Below are 21,257 nucleotides of genomic sequence, written 5' to 3'. Positions count from 1 at the left end.
CAGCACCTCTGTGTCCCTCACTGGAATTTGAGTCAGGGTACCCAGGAAGTGCATCCAGATTTTAAGGGACATCTGGTTCATTGCCAGACACCCCAAAGCCTGCTGTGACAATGTCAGAAGGAGGCTGTTCTTCCACAAGGGTCACTGGGAAGTGTGTGAAATTCAAGAGTATGTTCCATCACGCACACATTTGTCTCTCTGGGCTCAGGTCCACTTTAGAGACCTGACAACCCCCTTCCACTGAGTGACTGTGGAGAGGTTGTTCCCACTTTGTAGGGGGAGACCTCAGGTACTCCTGACCTTCATGGCACCACCCAAAAGCAGGGGGTTCCCACCTTACACGTAAATTGAATTCACAGCATTCATTTTCTAGCATTCCATAATACACTCCAAACATAGAAGCTATATTCATTAAGGAATTAATAGTAGCAGTACATAGAAGTAGTATAAAGGCACTTCGAGTTAAAGAGTTAATGCTGCAGCTCTCTGGATTGTTGATAGTTGTTGCTCTCAGAAGAGAAGAATGCACTACAGCTCTCAGGAGACTCAGAGGAAACCTTAGAAGTGACTGGGAGTCCCAAGACTGTCCTCTTTTAATGCTGGCCTCTGTAGTGTGTGCTCCATAGCCATCCCATCTTCATCATTAGAGTAAGGCCTCTGTTTTTGACAATCTGACTCTCATTTTATTTTGCTTATTAGCTACAATTCCAGTTATACTATATAATACTGTGTTCTATGGGAGGGGGTTTGGAACTAGATGATCTTAAAGGTCCCTTCCAACACAAACCATTTTATGTTTCTATGATGCTGTGATCTTACATTCCACTATCATATTGAGTAGATTAATTTTTAACATTACCTTGTTTCTGCTGTTTTCCTTCTCTGGACCCACCTCCTTGTCTTTACCCTTCTCCCAATCCTGGGTTCTGGGTCCATCAGTCCCTCCACTCCACTCCATTAGTCACAAAGCTAGACCTAATCGGGCTGGCACCATGGCTCTCCTTAACGAGAAAAAAAAAAAAAAAAAACGTGAAAGGAAGATAAAGTATGGGAAGTTCTGAAGAGACGGAGATCTCCAATTTGTGAAAAGGTTGAGAGATATTTATATCATTGATGCAAAACTTGGCATAGGACATCATTGCCGCTTCAGGCAACTGATAGATTCTGTTAAGCTCTGTCTTTCTGCTAATACAGATAATGGAGAGGAGAGGAACTGGAAGGTGCTTTCAAATATCATCAGGTTCAACTGCCTGACATATTTAGCACTAACCACAAGGAAAAGCATACTAATAAAAGCACTGTCCAAATGTTTCTCAACGCTGACAGACTTGGGGCATCATCCACGTGCCTGGGAAACTTGTTCCAGTGTTTGACCACCTTTACATTGAACTAGTTTTTCCTAGTGATACAATCTGTAGCAAGATTCTTAAGCTTGCTAATGCTCATTTGTAGATAGCCCTGGAGTTTGTTTAGAAAACAGGAAGAATCTGTGCCCCTGTACCAAGTAGATAACAATGACATACCTAACTTAATATTGAGTAGATAAGGAAAATTTTACCTTGATTCATCTAATTCTGTGAGTGCAAGTACTGTGTGATCAAGACAAGGAGCTAACTGAGCATTGATGAAGGTACAGTTCAAGCAGTGACCACAGGTAGGAAGAGTACTTGACTTGGTCCAGCCAGTTGCAGTTCTAGCACCACAAGAACACTGGACATGTACAAGGAGGCAGAACTCCAGGTTAATGATTTAGGGGGAAAAATAGAGTACGTATGTTCTGAACAGAGAAAACATTTGTGTATGCAACTGAAGTAACATATATAAACTGAAGACCATTTATGTAAGATATGCATGAAAAGGGGTGCTTACCCCCCATGTGTCCTGAAAATAAAGAATGACTGCTTTGTAACACTCCAATAGGAGTCTTAGTGTGTTTCACAACTGGCTGATTTATGGCATCATTATTATCCAGCCCAAACTTCTACTGGTGGTGTTTTTTGCCATTCCCTCATGTGTCCTGTCACCAGCCACCCGGGAGAACAGACTGGCACCTCTCATTCTGCTTTCCTTCCTCATGATGTTGTAGAGAGCAATGAGGTTGCCTCTATGCTTTCTCTTCTCTAAACTGGGCAATGCGCCCGTCCTCAGGCTCTCCTCACAGGATTGGCCTTCCAACCGCACTTTCAGCTCTGCTGCCCTCCTCTGGCCATTTATACGTCTTTAACACCGTTCTTACATTTAGAAACTCAGAACTGCAAAAAATATTCGAGGTATTGCTCGATATTCGAGGTATTGATCGAATATTCGAAGACACAGCAAGGCTAGCTATAGCGAGGGAATGAATTTTTGACCAGTTGGCCATGGAGCGTTCAATGCATCTTAAAATTCAGTGGGAATTCTTGGATGCTGGACCACAATGCAGACTCTTCTTGAGACTGATGTCAACTCCAGGATGTCTGTGCTTCTCAGGTTCTCAGCTGTTCTTCAAGGGTGTCCTTAGATTAAGACTAGTGCCCAAACTACACAAAGCAAGGAAGGTGTGGCAGGCGGTGGCCATGTCCAAAATGTCACAGAGGGGCAGAGAAGATGGTTGAGTCTGAAAGATGGTGATATCCAGAAACAAGAAAAACACTCTTGCTTTACTCACAGTCATGCAGCTTCAGAAGAGGCATAGCCCTCTGGGCACTGGGGAGGACAAATTAAGTCCGTTGTGTGGGCACTCATCAGAAGTGACTGAACCCAAGCTTTATGCCCATGGGAAGGAAAAAAGCTGTGTGAGATTTAAGGGAGACAACTCTTTTTTTTTTTTTTTCCTAGGGGATACACTAATTCAGTGAAGTCTTGGCTGTTCATCCTTGGCAAGGACTGGTACCTTGGATGCTATAGAGGGACTCCCAGGGCTTGTCTGCATATCAGTGTGTTACCCCCTGTAGCTCTTCCTTGCGGGTCATCTTCCAGACAGCAGTGACTTAACCACCCCAATAAATGCTAGGAGGGCAGTATGGCTGGAAATCGGGAATTGTGGACATTTCTGAAATCCAAGGAAGACAATTTCTAAGTCCAGATAGCTGAGGAACTGATTAAGGGAGGCTGTCTATTGAAATTCTTCCTCACAAAAAAGGAGGATTATTGTATGGATAAAGGGATAGCCTTGGCTGCAGTGACCATGAGTCTGTGCAGCTTAAGACCCTGAGAGGACTTACCAAGGGCAGAACTGCAATTGTAGATTTCAAAATGTAAATCTTATGTTCTTCAGGAAGCCAGGTGTCAGAAGATGGAAAGTGCCCTGGAGGGGAAACAGTGCAGGAGATCTTGCTCATCTTTGAAGACAGCCTCCTCAAAGCACAAGACAAGCCCACTCCGGTGTGCAAGCAAAGGAGCTGGTATACCCAGTGGACCACGAAATGTGTAAAACGTTGAGAAGTAAATATCAAACACAATTAATGCTTATTTTTCCTCTGTTTTCATGTTGAGTCTTTGAGTAAGACCAACACGTTGTCTCAGCTTATTCACCGAATTCACGGCAATGAAGCAGCACTTCCTATGAAGAAAGGAAACAGTATGAGGCACATAACACAGTTGGACTTGCTTGTACCCTTGAGATGAGGTGAGATGCATCCAGGGGCATTTGGTTGAGAGATGTGATTGTGGTGCCGCTCTCTGTCAGCATTCAGGGGTCAAGACAGATGAGGAACAGCGCACACAGCAACGATAGAACAACATACAACAAACGTATCTTTAGAAGGCAGGACTCGGGAACTACTGAAATGATGCAACCCGTTCACTCCTTCTTCAACGATGTGTTTTGCAGCAGATTCCTTTAGATGCCATTCCTACACATCCGAAAGACAGCGATTCGCCTAGAACAGCTCAGACAAGCCCCCGAGAAACGGCGAAGGGCGCACCCCCGGGGCGGAGCTGAAGGCGACGGCAGATTCGGGGTGAAGCAGAGCCGGGGCTGGCAGGAGCAGCAGAGCGACGGGATGCGGCGGTGCGGGGCCGCGGGGCTGGCTGCGGTGCTCCTGGGTGCGCAGGGCTGACGCCGGCGGAATGGAATTTTCTCTTTTTTACAATTATTCTGAAATGGAATTTTCTGATTTTACTGCTTCTTTTCTTCTCGGCAGTGGCTGTGAGCAGAGCCCAGGTGCAGCAGGAGCCGTCGGCACAGACCAGCGAGGGCACCGGCATCAACATCACCTGCTCACACCCAAACATACAGCCCAACGACTACATCCACTGGTACCGTCAGATCCCGGGCCGAGGCCCCGCATTCCTTGTCAGTGCCTTTAAGGGCTCCAAGGAGATGCCAGACCCGCCGGGGCGGCTGTCGGTGTCGGCAGACCGCCGCTCCAGCGCCCTGTGGCTCTCCCGGCCACGGCTGGGGGACGCGGCGGTGTATTACTGCGCGTTGGTAGCACGGAGTGAGGAGCAGGGGCTGTGGCCGGGCACGAACCGCGGCGGGCGGAGGTAGAACGGGGGCACAGTGCTGTCCGGGCCCGCAGGGGGCGCTGCCTCCAAGGGCCGCCAAACTCCGTCCTGAGCGGGGTGCACCTCCCTGAGATCTCGAGAGAAATGAGCACGGTATCCGCGGCAGCGATTAATTGAGACCAATACGAATCAAACACACCTATGTATGAGGTGGGCAGAATGGCCCAACTGATAGCATGAGCATTGTTTCGCAGCAGTGGGGCATCCTCACAATTCTTTTCTGTTTTCTCACCTACTTGCCTTCTGCATCACTGATGAAAACAGTTGGTGCACCGTTTCTATGAGCCTGCAAGGTGTTTTGCTGCCGTGGCTCCCAGATACTGCTAGTTGGACATGTGAGCACAGCAGTGTTTGTGTTTTCTCTTTGAATGTTCAGAGAGGATTGATGTGGACAGACACGCAACAGGATGAGGGCTGATAGCCAATTGATGTGCTGCACTGAGAGGTATCTTTTTCATCCACAATGGACAGTCCCAGGAGAGGAGCCACTGCAGTGTAGCACAACCACCCATTCTTCTGCGAATTAAGAAGGGACTCATGAAACACCCAACTTACACCCACCAAGAGCAAAGCCATTCTCCACGACTAGCTGTGGAGTTAATACATGGAAAAAGTAACAACAAAAGCTCTAATGAGATGCAGAAATCTTTAATGAATATTTACAGCGGAAAACCAGGTCACACTGAGTAGAGGAACCGCAGTACAGGATTTGCCAGACCTCATGTTTGAGTTCATGCGTTGAGTGCCTGCCTTTCTGGCAAAGGATGTGGTTGGTTCTGAGGAGCCTCACAGACCACAGGAACACAGGGGAGTTGGGGGGTATGGAACAGAATTAAAAGTGAAGAAAAAGATATGTAAGTGAGTAGAGCAATAGAAGCAGAGACATGAGTCAGGTTGTCAGAAAGCCCTGTCTTGCCGTTTCCATTAAGCATATCCTGGATTAGCTGAGCACAGTCAGGAATTCTGAAAGTAGTGGCTGGTAGATTCCCTCTGGTTCCAGTGCCACGTTCCCAGTTTTTCAAAGAATTTCTCCAGGAGTATGGCCAGTGGCACTAGTACGTTGGGCACCTTCTGCCACAGTAGCGGCTGCCGAAACCGGACAAGTCAAACCCCCCCGAGGTGATGGGCACTCCCTCAGAGCTGAGGATGCTGCCAACAGCAGCGGAGGTGGAGGATCCCACAACAGTGTTCTGTGGGAAAGAGCTGAGGATGGGACCGGGCTAGGTCACCACCACGGGAGAGGGCTCAATGACGATGTTGGAGTTCTGACACTGTCTGACACAGGGCTCATTGCAGCTGCTGGCCAGTGGGGTTGGGCCGCAGGGTCGGCATGGCACGCACTGGGTGTAGCAGGACATGTCTTGAGAATGGGCTTATACCTGAGAGAGAGGGATAGAAGAAAGTAGAGCATGATGATATGTGAGGGGCAGTCTGAGTAGCCTCTCACAGACATAGCAAGACAACTGCTAAGGCTGGAGAAGATGGGTGAGAAAGGTCACACTCCTTTATTATGCCAGGGCTCTACAGAGAGCTGTGTCCCAAGTACTCTCTATGCAGACTTATGAGGATATATTCAGCACAGCTTGAGTAGCTTCTCACAAAGGTGCTGAGACAACTGCTAAGGCTGGAGGAGAAGGCTGAGAAAGAAGGTCAAAACCCTTCATTCACTATGTCAGTGCTACAAAGAGCAATGTAGCCCAGGCAGACTCACTTTGACTGCATCAATTAAAAGCCATATGAGCTGAGTCGCAAGCACTCTCTACGCAGACTTTATCCCCTCCGTTGAATCCCATGGCATGGAACTCCACTACCTGAATAGATTCCTATTGAGGCAAAGTCTCATTTAGCAAAAGGAGGAGGGAAGGCTTCACACTCACCTGGTTCCCAGCGAGAGGTAAGCAAGAGTAATGGATGGGAGAGGTGGGAATTTGGCTGCCTTTTATACTAGTCCTTCATTGCTTCAGCTATAGAGGCACAACTGACGCAGGCAATAATTTTCTGAGAAGCTAATCTTGAATGCAAGCTATCCCTTCTCATTATATGGGCAGTGATTTGGTTTCCTGCAGTGCTACCTTTTCATTTCCAGATTCACGCCATGCCCATCCTCTAATGAAGGATTCTGTAAAGTGTTGCTATGAATGGTACAGACATTTGTAGGGCTGAATTGGATTGGTGTGGCAGATGACTCAACTCAGGTATGCTCAGGTTCAGAGTATGCAAGTCATGTCAGTGGGGTTCAGTGCAGTGGGGCTGTTTGAAGTGCCATCCTCAGGATAAGCTCCTTCAAGCATCAGCTGGATACTCAAGGCTTCCTGTACACGAGGATATACTTCGACCTATTCTGCCTCCTCAAATCACTCTGATGACTAAACGTTTTGGCTCTCCCCTTTGTGTGGGTTTCCTATTGGGATATAGCTTCGTCCCAAGGATGAAGCAAACGTGTTAATGTTCCAAACACTTGATAGAAGATTATAAAGGAGGCAGTAGATAGGGAACAACTGGAGGAGGCCACGTTGCATATGTGAGACGACACTTCTCCAGACTGATTTCCTTATCTTGTGATAGTAAACCAAGCTTTTGAGCAACAGCAGGTACATTTAATGGAGGAGGGAGAGATCTCACAAACTCCACCTGCATGCCATGGAAGGCTTACTGGTGTTCATTTCAGCAGTGAGAGAGTGAGATCCCCTAAACCCCTGGAACCCACCAACAAAATTCCAGGCCATCGTTTTTTCCAGGCAAGATTCAGCCATTAGGACGTCTTCCAAACAATCACCAATCACCTCTCTATTCTCCATTTACTTTTGTGTAGGTTTCAGGACAATCTACTTGTGATCTTACAAGCTACAGAGGACAGAGTGACTGTTTTCCTTTTTGTTTTTGAGGTTGGACAGGAGTTCCTTATTCAGTCATGCAGGACTTCTGTCTTTTCTGCATGGCTTCCTATTTGCTGGGGTGTGCTCTTGAGCTCGGAAGAGGTGATTCCTAAATAGAAATTGGCTTTCTTGTGTCCCAGCTTGTTTCAGAGCTTTGTTCCATGGTACTCCGCTAAGCAGAGCCTTGAAGAGGTGAAAGTGTAACCTCCTGAATTGCAGGAGATCTGTGAATTTTCTTGTTGCCCTACTCAATTCTTTAAGGATTTAAAATCAAATTTGAAAAATCACAGTTGTCAGGCAAAATCTCCCGTGAGTGAAGACAGGGAACATTTCCATTTTTAAGTGTTCCCCCATAAGAGACATGTTCCATGCCCTTTATCATCTTTTTAGCCCTCTGCTGGACTCTTTCAAGGAGATCTCTGTGCTTTTTGTACCAGGGAGGCCAGAACCAGACACAATACTCCAGGCGAAGCCTTGCAAGGACAGAGGGGAAGCATCTTGGGACTATGAGAAAAAGGGAAAAGGACAAAAATTTCCATTCAGAGCACCTGCTGGGAAGATCTGTGTGCCTGACCAACACAGCCCATTCTGTCTTCTTCTCAAGTCTTGAATTCTCTATGTGAGATTGAAGGTTGTGGTTGTGTTGAAGTCAGAGTTTTTGTTTTGTCTTTGAATATTCAGAGAGGGTTGATGTGGGCAGACACACTTCAATACGAAGGCTGAACGCCACTTGCTGTGCTGCAGTCAGGGCTATCCATTTCATCTGCAATGAACAGTGCCCAGGAGAGGAGCCTCTGCAATGCAGCACAACCAGCCATTTTTCTGGGAATGGAGAAGGGCCTCATGAAACATCCCTCTTATACCTACCAAGAGCAAAGACATTCTCCCTGGGCAGCTGTGCAGTTGATACATGGAAAAAGTAACAACAAAAGCTCTAATGAGATGCAGAAATCTTTAATGAATTTTTACAGAGGAAAACCAGGTCACACTGAGTAGAGGCACCACAGTGCAGGATACGCCAGATCCCATGTTTGAGCTCATGCAAGGAAAGTGTCTGTCTTTCTTGCAAGGGATGTGGTTGGTTCTGAGGAGCCTCACAGCCCACCACAACACGGGGAAGGTGGGGGGTGAGGGGCGTGGGGAACACAACTAGATGTGAAGGGAGATTTCAGTAGAGAAATAGAAGCAGAGACATGAGTCAGGTTGTCGGAAAGCCCTGTCTTGTCGTTTCCATTAAGAATTTCCTAGATTAGCTGAGGACGGTCAGGAATTCTGAAAGCAGTGGATGAAAGATTCTTTCTTGGTCCAGTGCCATGTTCGTGGTTAAGGAAGAATTTAACCGGGACCATGGCCAGCGGCACTAGGAAGGCGGACACCCTCTGCCACAGTAACGGCTGTCGAAGCCAGACAAGTCAAAGGCCCCGGAGGCGATGGGCACTCCCTCAGAGCTGAGGATGCTGCCAACAGCAGCAGAGGTGGAGGATCCCACAACAGTGTTCTGCGGGAAAGAGCTGAGGATGGGACCGGGCAAGGTCACCACCACGGGAGAGGGCTCAATGACGATGTTGGAGTTCTGACACTGTCTGAAACAGGGCTCATTGCAGCTGCTGGCCAGTGGGGTTGGGCCGCAGGGCCGGCAAGGCACGCACTGGGTGTAGCAGGACATGTCTTGAGAATGGGCTTATACCTGAGAGAGAGGGATTGAAGGAACTATGGCATGAAGGTATGTGAGGGGCAGCTGGGATAGCCTCTCACAATGGAGCCATGATGACTGCTAAGGCTAGAGCAGAAGGGTGAGAAAGGAGGTCATATCACTTTATTATGCCAGGACCCTACAAACTGCTGTCTGACCCAGAGAGACTCTCTCTGAGTGCAGAAATCTAAAGCCAAGAAACCTGTCTCCCAAGCACTCTCTGAGCAGTCATTATCTCCTCCATGGTCTCCCATAGCATCGAGATCCACTGTCTGATAAGATTTATATTGACACACCAGGAGGAGAGAGGGTTTTGCATTTCCCAATGAGGAGTTTCCCAATGAGGAGAAAGCAGGAGAAGTAGATGGGGAAGTTGGGACTTGAGCTGCCATTTATAATGGTCCTTCGTTGCTGCAGGTCCGGAGGCACCGTTGATGTAGGTAATAATTTTCTGGCAAGCTAGCCTTCAATGCAAGCTATCCCTTCTCATTATACAGCCTTGGTTTTGGTTTCCTGCAGTGCTACCTTTTCATTTGCAGTTTTATGACGTGCGCATTCTCTAATGAAGGATTCTTTGAAGTGCTGTGATTTTAGGCTCAAAGATTTATAGGGCAGAATTGCACTGATGAGGCAGATGACTCATCTGTAGTGGTGATCAGGTCTGGAGGAGGCAAGTGGAGTCAGCCTGGTTTGGTGCATGCATACTGTCATGATTTTATGACTTTGGTTATCAGTACTACACATTATAACATCATGTAGTGCATGGGAAATTAAAGAATAAATTCTGCAGTTCAATAGATTGTCTATAGTTCCATTGCCTGTGTCAGAAGAGAAGCATGAGCTACAGCTCCCAGAAGATTTCACTGTTCCACTTCCATGTTCTGTTGGGAAGATTATACTTCCTGGGAGACACCACGCGTTTCTTTTTCACTGCATCATACACAGGTTCAAAAAACTAAAAGGGGGTCAGTCCAGACTCTTTGTAGATCTCACTAAGAGAGATCTTTGAGGAAAAAAATACTTCAGCCATCCAACCCACTGCTTCTCCTCTGTGTGAACCATCTACCAAATCCATACCTCTCCATCTCTCCAGAAAACGAAAGACACCCTTCATGTCCTCACCTTTGTACGTTTTTCGAGTTTGTACGAATTTGAGTGAATGTACGCACATCCAAGCTAGATCTGTTTTAGTAGTGGGTATGTAGATGCAATCTGGATCAGAAGCTTGTAAAATTTGTAAACTATGTTGACCTTGTCATATTAGTATTGCAAACACCTCCACTCGTGATGTATTGGTTTTTGAAAAGGTATGCGGTAAGAATATCCATTCCAGGATAATGAGAGGATCGCTTCTTGAGGTATCCCACTGACATAACAAGCTATACAGCTGATAGGAATTTGTATTATTGTAAGAGATACTGGTAATGATAAACAAACACGATGGCTATATCGATGTTGCAGTGATGTTATTACAGAGTCTAAGCATTGTAGCTCTTGTGGTGTTAACTGTCTTTTAGAGGTTAAATCCTGGTCTCCTTTGAGTAGCTGGAACTGTTAGTGCAGCTCTTGAGTAATAATACCCAAAAGCGGTCGTAACCTAACAATTTTTGCAGATCATTCAATGTCTGTATGTGAGGTACTATTTTGAGGCTTTGAGGCTGAATGGTACGAGATGTATTTTTCCATCCTAAATATTTCCATAGAGAACTAAGTTGCACCTTTTCTTCTGCTATTTGTAAACCAACAGATTGAACTGCCTGCCGTATGAGCATTAAAGTGTCCTTTAGACTCTCTTCTCATTCTGCTGCTAGTAATATATCATCCATGTAATGATAAATAAGGACGTGAGGCCTAGCCTTTCATACTGGTTGTAATGCATCTGTCACAGTCAGTTGGCATATTGTTGGGCTATTAAGCATTCCTCGTGGTAAAACAGCCCAATGATATGCCTGAGCAAGGTTTTGTTGGTTAATGCCAGCATCTATAACACCCGATAAAATAAAAAGTCCCATCTGTGTAACAGAAGAGCATCCTAACAAAGAGTGCTCTGCGTCCGTTCCCAAGGGGGCCCATGATAGCTGCTGGGATAAGAGTCAAGGTTGGTATCAGTCAGAATCACTGACTGGGCGGTGGCCACATCCACTCCTGTGCTGCCGGCGGTAGCTGGTCTCTGCGAGCTGGTCAGGCACGGGCCGGCTGATTCGGGACCGTATTTGTTGTCATAGCGCGCGGGCTCGCGCTCATTTTCCCCTTTCCCGACAGATCAGAGGGCCGTGCAGCAACACGGAGTTTAGATCGGCAGTCTCTCGCCCAGTGCAGCCCCTTCCCGCACCGGGGACAGGGTCGAGGCAGAACAGCACAAGCTTGCCTAAACTTTTAACAGTCCTTCTGTACATGACCGGGTTCCCCACAATTGTAACACTTCATTTTCTGAGCTATCCCTAGATCGAGTCGGGACACCAGCCTGCACTGCTCTAAAGCACCGCAGTACACTGTGGGTACAACAATATTTCTGTCTCCCGTTCCCTTCAAATTATCGTCAGGAGGGAAAAAGTTCGATTTGTCTTCCGGATCTACTAAACCAGGAACCGAAAGATCCTCTGGTTCCTCCTCAGCTTTAACCAAGTTACACGCAGACCGCAGAGACGCAGCAGTAGGCGACGTAGCCGGGGCGGAGGGCGGCAGGGGCGCGGCGATCGTTGGGGGCGGAGCGGAGGGCGGAACCTGCGCGGCTTGCGGAGGGGGGAGGGGGTTGCGGAGGGTGGCAGCTTGAGAAGGGGGGGGGGCGACGAGCGGCAGCGGCGCGGGGGAGGGGGGAAAGAAGCGGGGGTGCGGCAGGAGGTGTCGAGCTCCCTGCTCCCTGGGCGGGAGTGAGGTTGGAATCGCGGATCCCGTCCCGGCAGGAGCTGCTTCCCGTGCCGAGGGACGGCGGCAGGAGGGGGGGGGGATGGGAGCATGGGGAACAATCGAAAGAGTTTGCCCTTCCTTGTTGAGTTCGTTTAAGCGCTTCCGAAATTTGGCGCCACACGAGGAAAAGTTTGGCGGCCGTTTTGTCTTTAGTAGCAGCCTCCCAGAGTGCTACACCAATTTTGTCCCAAAGCTCCTCATCAAAAGAAAACCCAATTATCGGAAACTCGGAGATATTTTTACTTATCCATTTAAGAGAAGTAGCTAACGCTGAGCTAGATACAGATAGATTCTGAAACTATAAAATTGTTCGTAATGCTCCGAGAGGTACTTGTTGCTCCTTCATTAGGGCACTCCCCACAGTTCCCGACTGCTCACTACGTGTCCTGCAGAACGGTGCTGGCGCGCATGAAACCCCCTCTCTGTAGTTCAGTTGGGCGGCGCCGCAGTCCCGCAGCTTTTCAACGCTGCTAGATACATCTCTCTTAACTAAGCAAAAGTTGGATTGAGACCACTACCTCCATCTTATCTGTAACTTTACGCCAGCAATCCTTGACGAGCCGCGGGCACGTAGGGTCGCGATCCCCACCCCGCTCCTGCTACGCGGCACTTGCCTCACAGCTCTACTCGTCCTCCCCATCTCCGACGCCTCCGTCTCCTGAGATCCCGTCAGGCGCGATCCACAGAGGTTTTGAGGTACAGCTCTATCGCTGTCCAGCTCCACCGCCAATGTGCGCATCCCGGTCCCTGTTCGGGTGCCACTTGTCGTCGGAGAAGACGGCCAGAGTCATGACATACACCAATATGATTAAACCATGCTCCGTTTATTACTCGGACAGCCTTATTCTTATAGTGTTTAAGACGGGCATATGGAAAATAGCACACAATCATTGGTAGAGAGCCTCAACAAAAACACTCCCGGCAGTTAACAGTTCTGCAAAACACATCCTGGAGATGGCAACTTCTGATTGTGATATCGTCCTAGTTCTGCTGACTCTCTGCTGAAGGTCAGCACCATGAGTCATTCCAAGCCATGCACTCTTCCTCCAATTAGGGTCTGCCATCCCACAGCTTACTTGAACTTGCTTTCCTTTTCATCTGGAAGTGTCCTTGGTTCTCAGCCTTTCATTCTCATGCTGTTTATCCTTTTCCACAGCTTCTGCACTAAATACACTTTCTTTTATTCCCACAACGTTCATGTGGAGGTAGAGTTTGGGAAGAAGACAACTGTAAGGACACTTAAGAGAAAAATGATCTCACTTAGAGAGAACATTGTCAGTACAGACAGTAACCAGGAGCTGACAGAAGTTTGTGCCCATCATCTGTTGCTGAGATCCTAACAAAAAACCTATCTGCCTGCCCCACAAAGGGAGAGAAGCCAGCAGAACCCTGGCAAGGCTTTTGTGGTCTTGAGACCTACAGGGACTGCAGAAAGGGAAGAGGGAAGAGAGAGCAGAAGACAGGGAAATTGGGCTTCGGTCATGTTTTCAGAGAGCCCAGCTGCCCTTCTGTTAGAAGAGAGCACCGGACACAGCCTTTCAGGCATCTATGGCCAGGATCTCAATCATCAGTCCAGCATCATCTTCTGGATTTTTAGGGGACCTGGGCTGGGCTCCACTCAGTAGCTTTAGCACAAGTTTGGAAACATCTGCTGCAGTAGCATCAGGCAATGCAGGAGAGATCACAGCACACAGAGGGAATCCATGACTGCTGAGGATGCTGCCAAAGGCAGCAGAGGTGGAGGATCCCACAATAGTGCTCTGCAGAAAGGAGATGGGGTCAGACAGGACCACTATAACAGGTGGAGTCGCAGCAATGACTGTGGAGTTCTGGCAGTGCATCTTTGCAGCTTTTGAGCAGCAGTGTCAGACCACAAGGCTGGCATGGCAAGCATTGGGCATGGCAGCGACTGGTCATAGCAGGACATGGATGAGGGATGAAGTTGTAAATGGGAGAGACTGCAGGGAGGAAACAGAACACGGGAATGTTTAAGTAGAAGTTCATCACCTTCCCATGAGCACACCAGTGTACAATCTTGGCTGTCTGGATTCACCAGCCAACTGCAGAAAGGGACAAATTGCTTTCTTTGCTTCATCCAGAGATGATCTGAAAAGAGAAGCCAGACAAAAGAAGGCTGCTGTCTCTGTATTAGTTGAAAATCTGACTCCACCAAGCCCCACATAGACTGAGTCAGTCCTTATCTTTTCCTCCTCATCCCGTAAGAAGCAGCACCAGAACCCAGCACACAAGTTATTGGCATAATCAGAAAAGGATGTGGGAGAAGGGCTTCAGGCTCACACGATTCCCAAGTAAAAATGAAAGAGACACAAAGATTAGAGGGCCAAGGAATCAGGCTGCCTTTCATGGTGACCCTGTGCTTCCCCAGGACCAGACACAGCCTTCATGAATGTGACATTTTTCTAAGGTGCTTGTGATGAATGGAAAACTGACGATGACTTGGGCTGTGTGGCTGATTCCTTTAATGCTTCTTTTTCCTTTCCTATCTTTTTTAGAAGGACAGAAAGGTGACCAAATTGATTCTCTTGGGCTTAAACAGAGTGCCCCAGCTGGCACACGTTCCTGTTTGTCATTATCTTTCCCAAGTGTCTCCTAATCTTGATGGGAATGACCTCACCTTTGTCACTGTGGGAAGTGAAAGGCACCTGAGGATGCCAATCTGCATCTTCCTCAACAACTTCATCTACATGGAGATCTGCTATACAGTTGTTCCAAAAACTCTGGAGAATTTTTATGTCATCAGGAGAAACATTTGTGTTTCCTGGTGAAAGGTACAGTCATCTGAGTATTACTGAATGCCTAATCTTCTCACTGTTGCCCTCTGATTGGCATACACAATATTTTGCATTGCAGCAGGAATATCATTGTCCATTTCTACAGTGATGCTGAGCCTGGCCTCTGGGACACTGTCCCAATCTGTCCCTGCCATCATCCCCCAAATGCAACCTAAGACCTCCCAGCAGCAGCTCTTCCACACTGCTTTGGTTTGGATTAAGAGCAGGAGATCGGAATGGATTTGCACACACCCTGAGGGAGAGTGGGGATCTCCAGTATCAATTTACATCATTCTTGTGGAGGAAAAACATGATCTTGCTATGCTTTGAAAATCTTTCCCTTAAAAAACATGCCTAGACAAAATGGTTTGGCATTTGCCAGCCTTCTTCCACGGAATGTACTGTGGCCGTAAGCAACACCACGCACACATTCTCTTCAGACTACCACAGCCACTTCCCTTCAGACTCCTTTGGCCCTGCTGCCTCGATCCTCTGGCTCAGAAGAGATGGAGCAAGGACATACCATGGGCTTCTGTCTACAGCTGTCATACACATGGGGTCAGGAAATTACCCCATGCACCCTTAAGACTCGAGGCTAACCAGAACACACAGTTCTTCATCCACTCTTCGTAAAGTGTGCTCCATCTTAGCCCTATGAAGTATGGAAATTCAGCCAATCTGACTGGAATTGGGAAGGAGAGATCTCGTCAGAGAAGATTCCCTGTGAAACTGCTGTCCTGCTGTTGTGAACTGCTGTCCTGGTGCTCAGACTATTCTGTTCCCCTCATTGTCAATATCTCCAGTGACCTTGGGTCCTCCCTGGCCACATGTCTGGCTCCTCCACTCTGGGGTTCTGCTTTGTTTTGTGACTGTATTTCTGGCACTCACTAGGGGAAGAAGGAGACTGGTGTTTCTGACTGAAGTCATTACATCTTGTCTTATTGCTAATTACCTGGGAAAAGAGGCCAACATTTTTATATTTCAACATTCTATGACCACTTTTCTGGAAAGTGCAGAAAGAGGTATAGTCACTCTAGAACCTCCTGTTCTTCAGAATCATCTCAGTGCACTCAGCTGTTTGTCATAAGACTTCACAGCCTCATCGCCCTTCTGAGGACATGCTCCACGACTTGAAGGACTTCCTCGTAATGAGGGGCCAAAAATTAATACAGTGCTCAAGGTGGAGCCTTGCCTTAGCCGAGTACAGGGGCATGATCACATCTATTGTTCCACTGCTTATGCTATTTCTGATACAAGCCAGGATGCTTCTGGCCTTCTTAGCAGCCTGAGCACACTGCTGGTTCATGTTCAGTTGGCTGTCAATCAACACAACCAGATCCTTTTCCTCTGTGCACCTTTCCAGCAGCTCCACCCCAAACCAGTAGCCATGCATGAGTTGTCGTAACCAAAGAGCTGGGTTTGGCACATGGTATTGTTAAAGATCACACAGTTAGCTCCAGCACAGTGTTTGAGGCTGTCCGGGTCCCACAGTAGTAAATTCAGGAAGATTAACTTTTTTAAACCACTAGGTGTCTTTCACAAATTTACTGAAGGTGCACTCAATTCCTTCACCATCATCAACAAATTTAATCGTTTGATCACATATAAGCATTCGGAAAAAGAAAAAGAAAAGAAAAAAAAAAAAAAAAAAAAAGCATGGGCGGTCAGAATAAAGGATGCAGGAAATGTTTATTGAGCCTGAGGAAGGAAATGAAGTCGCTCCAAGTGGATACTCTGAGTGCAGCCAGCAGCAAGGGCAGAGTATAATCTGTTCCTCTTTGCATTGCCACTGAGCCCTACCTCCCAGGCCAGTGTTGTAGAGGGTCAAGCAGGTCACTCAGGACTCATTTGGGCAGGTACTAACAGTGATCTCTAAAGGGAAAAGACAACAATGATATGAGATAGGAAGAGTGAGTAAAAATGTTGGTCAGTAGACTTCCTCGGTGCTGACAGAGGTGCCATAATGGGATCTGTCTTGCTGGGGAAAATCAGCATCACAACATTAGTAGCTCTGACAAGTGCCATCCTCAGTGTTCCTAGGTGTCTTTGTCTGGGTGAGTGTACTGCATCTTTAGCAGGGGTTGCACCTTCTGCCACAGTAGCGGTTGGAAATGCAGGAGAGGTCGAGACCTCCAGAGTTGATGGGCACTCCCTCAGAGCTGAGGATGCTGCCAACAGCAGCGGAGGTGGAGGATCCCACGGCGGTGTTCTGCGGGAAGGAGCTGAGGATGGGTCCGGGCAGGGTCACCACCACGGGAGAGGGCTGGATGACGATGGTAGAGGGTTGGCACTGCCTGACACAGGGCTCATTGCAGCTGCTGGCCAGGGGGGTCGGGCCGCAGGGCCGGCATGGCACACACTGATCGTAGCAGGACATGTCTTGAGGATGCAGTTGCACCTAGCAGAGGAGGAGGAAGAGCAAACAAGGAATAAAACTATATTGACTTATGTGAAGCAGCCCATCACCACACTATGATGGAATCAGTGCTCATGCAGTGCTGGGAGCTGAAGACCATTCACAAATGTACAAGGGATTCTTGCTTCCCTTTTGGTAGAGGCGAGTAACACCACTGATACCTACCCAGTTACTGCCTAGACGCTAGCCCGCAAGCCACCTCCTTACAGGCCCAGCCGTCACCCATGAGAAACATTCTCCCCACTTCTCTCTCTCATGAAAAGTAGAGCCAGGCATGGAAAACAGCTAAAAGCAGCTGAGAGTTCCACTGAGCTCAGAACTCTGTTAGGAGAATGAAGAGCACAAGAAGGGGCTTCACACTCACCTTGATCCCAAGAAGAAGGAGGCAAGAGAAGCGAATGAGAAGGCAAGGAGCTGGCTTGGCTTTTATAATGGACTCCAGCTGCCCCACTTCCAGAGGCATCTCTTGCGGCAGTGATTATTTTCTGACAAGATCCTCTTGAATGCAAAACATCCCAGCTAATGATATGGTATCTGTGTTGGTTTCCTGTGCTGCTACTTCTCACATCCTGATTTATTTCATTCCTATTCCTCCCAAAAGTCATCTTTGGAGTGGCAGAAAGAAAGACCCATGCGTTTCCAGGCAGTATGCATCAGCGTGGGCAGAACATTCACCTCACGTGCTGGAAGAATCCAGCAAAGTGAAAAGATATCAGCCTCCTTAGTAGGATATCGGCATGAAACAGCTAGAGCCTGCGTGCTAGATTTATGCAAGTGCCTGTGGGTATAGATGTTTGCATGATTCTGCACGTATTCATGAGTAGGTGAGTGTTCATGTGACTTGTGTGTCCCACAGAACAACACGTTTTCTGGTCACATCAGGGCCGCTCTCCACTGCTCTGTCCACGGACTCCAGAGACAAGCCGTGTCCAGAAGAAGCCTGAGCATAGCTGAACAACCTCAGATCAAACCTGGCAGAGATGCTTCCCAGCGCAGGCACAGAAATGAAAACTTTGGTATCTTCAGTCTCTTTTTCTTTTCAAAGCCTAAAACTGTCACCCTTTAATACTGCCGATCTCGCGCTTCAAGGACGGCCGCCTCACACTAGTTATGATCCTGAGATTAATTCCCCATCGTAATACTGAGCATGTTTTAGAAGGGTGATGTTCACCCCTCCCTGTCTCTCCAGGCCAGGAAAGAACAGCTCTCCTCAAGACTAAGTAGTTCCAAAGGGTGGGGTTAGCTTAATGTACACAGAGAAAGGTTGAGAAGTCCTGCCCACCTTATGTGAACCCACTGCTCAGTAAACATGCCTTCAATGCAGTCTCGTTGCTGTATAGGGCAGGACATGTGTCCCCCCTACTGAAACCAGCGGCACACCTTCTCATGGGCCTGGTGCAGATTCATGCCAGGAATGAAAGCTTGGGCAGAAGCAACAACAAACCAGAGCAGCATGGGTCCTTCTCTTGTCGAGCCATTGGAAGTAGGAAAGCCTCTGTGCCAAACTGGTGAAGCGTCCTTTGGTCATCATCCACCAGCACCTCTGTGTCCCTCACTGGAATTTGAGTCAGGGTACCCAGGAAGTGCATCCAGATTTTAAGGGACATCTGGTTCATTGCCAGACACCCCAAAGCCTGCTGTGACAATGTCAGAAGGAGGCTGTTCTTCCACAAGGGTCACTGGGAAGTGTGTGAAATTCAAGAGTATGTTCCATCACGCACACATTTGTCTCTCTGGGCTCAGGTCCACTTTAGAGACCTGACAACCCCCTTCCACTGAGTGACTGTGGAGAGGTTGTTCCCACTTTGTAGGGGGAGACCTCAGGTACTCCTGACCTTCATGGCACCACCCAAAAGCAGGGGGTTCCCACCTTACACGTAAATTGAATTCACAGCATTCATTTTCTAGCATTCCATAATACACTCCAAACATAGAAGCTATATTCATTAAGGAATTAATAGTAGCAGTACATAGAAGTAGTATAAAGGCACTTCGAGTTAAAGAGTTAATGCTGCAGCTCTCTGGATTGTTGATAGTTGTTGCTCTCAGAAGAGAAGAATGCACTACAGCTCTCAGGAGACTCAGAGGAAACCTTAGAAGTGACTGGGAGTCCCAAGACTGTCCTCTTTTAATGCTGGCCTCTGTAGTGTGTGCTCCATAGCCATCCCATCTTCATCATTAGAGTAAGGCCTCTGTTTTTGACAATCTGACTCTCATTTTATTTTGCTTATTAGCTACAATTCCAGTTATACTATATAATACTGTGTTCTATGGGAGGGGGTTTGGAACTAGATGATCTTAAAGGTCCCTTCCAACACAAACCATTTTATGTTTCTATGATGCTGTGATCTTACATTCCACTATCATATTGAGTAGATTAATTTTTAACATTACCTTGTTTCTGCTGTTTTCCTTCTCTGGACCCACCTCCTTGTCTTTACCCTTCTCCCAATCCTGGGTTCTGGGTCCATCAGTCCCTCCACTCCACTCCATTAGTCACAAAGCTAGACCTAATCGGGCTGGCACCATGGCTCTCCTTAACGAGAAAAAAAAAAAAAAAAACGTGAAAGGAAGATAAAGTATGGGAAGTTCTGAAGAGACGGAGATCTCCAATTTGTGAAAAGGTTGAGAGATATTTATATCATTGATGCAAAACTTGGCATAGGACATCATTGCCGCTTCAGGCAACTGATAGATTCTGTTAAGCTCTGTCTTTCTGCTAATACAGATAATGGAGAGGAGAGGAACTGGAAGGTGCTTTCAAATATCATCAGGTTCAACTGCCTGACATATTTAGCACTAACCACAAGGAAAAGCATACTAATAAAAGCACTGTCCAAATGTTTCTCAACGCTGACAGACTTGGGGCATCATCCACGTGCCTGGGAAACTTGTTCCAGTGTTTGACCACCTTTACATTGAACTAGTTTTTCCTAGTGATACAATCTGTAGCAAGATTCTTAAGCTTGCTAATGCTCATTTGTAGATAGCCCTGGAGTTTGTTTAGAAAACAGGAAGAATCTGTGCCCCTGTACCAAGTAGATAACAATGACATACCTAACTTAATATTGAGTAGATAAGGAAAATTTTACCTTGATTCATCTAATTCTGTGAGTGCAAGTACTGTGTGATCAAGACAAGGAGCTAACTGAGCATTGATGAAGGTACAGTTCAAGCAGTGACCACAGGTAGGAAGAGTACTTGACTTGGTCCAGCCAGTTGCAGTTCTAGCACCACAAGAACACTGGACATGTACAAGGAGGCAGAACTCCAGGTTAATGATTTAGGGGGAAAAATAGAGTACGTATGTTCTGAACAGAGAAAACATTTGTGTATGCAACTGAAGTAACATATATAAACTGAAGACCATTTATGTAAGATATGCATGAAAAGGGGTGCTTACCCCCCATGTGTCCTGAAAATAAAGAATGACTGCTTTGTAACACTCCAATAGGAGTCTTAGTGTGTTTCACAACTGGCTGATTTATGGCATCATTATTATCCAGCCCAAACTTCTACTGGTGGTGTTTTTTGCCATTCCCTCATGTGTCCTGTCACCAGCCACCCGGGAGAACAGACTGGCACCTCTCATTCTGCTTTCCTTCCTCATGATGTTGTAGAGAGCAATGAGGTTGCCTCTATGCTTTCTCTTCTCTAAACTGGGCAATGCGCCCGTCCTCAGGCTCTCCTCACAGGATTGGCCTTCCAACCGCACTTTCAGCTCTGCTGCCCTCCTCTGGCCATTTATACGTCTTTAACACCGTTCTTACATTTAGAAACTCAGAACTGCAAAAAATATTCGAGGTATTGCTCGATATTCGAGGTATTGATCGAATATTCGAAGACACAGCAAGGCTAGCTATAGCGAGGGAATGAATTTTTGACCAGTTGGCCATGGAGCGTTCAATGCATCTTAAAATTCAGTGGGAATTCTTGGATGCTGGACCACAATGCAGACTCTTCTTGAGACTGATGTCAACTCCAGGATGTCTGTGCTTCTCAGGTTCTCAGCTGTTCTTCAAGGGTGTCCTTAGATTAAGACTAGTGCCCAAACTACACAAAGCAAGGAAGGTGTGGCAGGCGGT

The 21,257-nt window shown here is 47.3% G+C and overlaps 2 protein-coding genes across 2 annotated transcripts; both read right to left on the bottom strand.

The window, feature by feature from the left end:
- Positions 1 to 8,724: 8,724 nt before the first annotated feature.
- Positions 8,725 to 9,030, bottom strand: LOC136055792 (feather keratin Cos1-1/Cos1-3/Cos2-1-like). The gene has a single exon (XM_065747669.1). The coding sequence runs from the start codon at positions 9,028 to 9,030 to the stop codon at positions 8,725 to 8,727; it is 306 nt and encodes a 101-aa protein (XP_065603741.1).
- A 7,771-nt stretch (positions 9,031 to 16,801) lies between these two features.
- Positions 16,802 to 17,635, bottom strand: LOC136055846 (feather keratin Cos1-2-like). Its single transcript, XM_065747728.1, has 2 exons — positions 17,537 to 17,635; positions 16,802 to 17,154 (listed from the first exon to the last, which is right to left on the bottom strand). Exons 1-2 carry the CDS (start codon positions 17,633 to 17,635, stop codon positions 16,828 to 16,830), a joined length of 426 nt encoding a protein of 141 aa, XP_065603800.1. The 3' UTR covers positions 16,802 to 16,827.
- Between the last annotated feature and the right edge of the window lie 3,622 nt (positions 17,636 to 21,257).

The sequence above is a fragment of the Cyrtonyx montezumae genome, unplaced genomic scaffold (assembly GCF_038088225.1).
Source record: "Cyrtonyx montezumae isolate F1298 unplaced genomic scaffold, pur_monq_1.0 scaffold_48, whole genome shotgun sequence".
Classification (NCBI taxonomy): Eukaryota; Metazoa; Chordata; class Aves; order Galliformes; family Odontophoridae; genus Cyrtonyx; species Cyrtonyx montezumae.
This window is presented reverse-complemented; position numbering and strand designations above follow the sequence as displayed.

Bases quoted from the DNA above. Each gene is read 5' to 3' on its own strand.
- LOC136055792 (XM_065747669.1), bottom strand. From the start codon at position 9,030: ATGTCCTGCTACACCCAGTGCGTGCCTTGCCGGCCCTGCGGCCCAACC.
- LOC136055846 (XM_065747728.1), bottom strand. From the start codon at position 17,635: ATGCCTCTGGAAGTGGGGCAGCTGGAGTCCATTATAAAAGCCAAGCCA. The intron at 17,155-17,536 runs GTGAGTGTGAAG...CTCCTCTGCTAG, and splicing joins TCCTTCTTCTTGGGATCAAG to GTGCAACTGCATCCTCAAGA.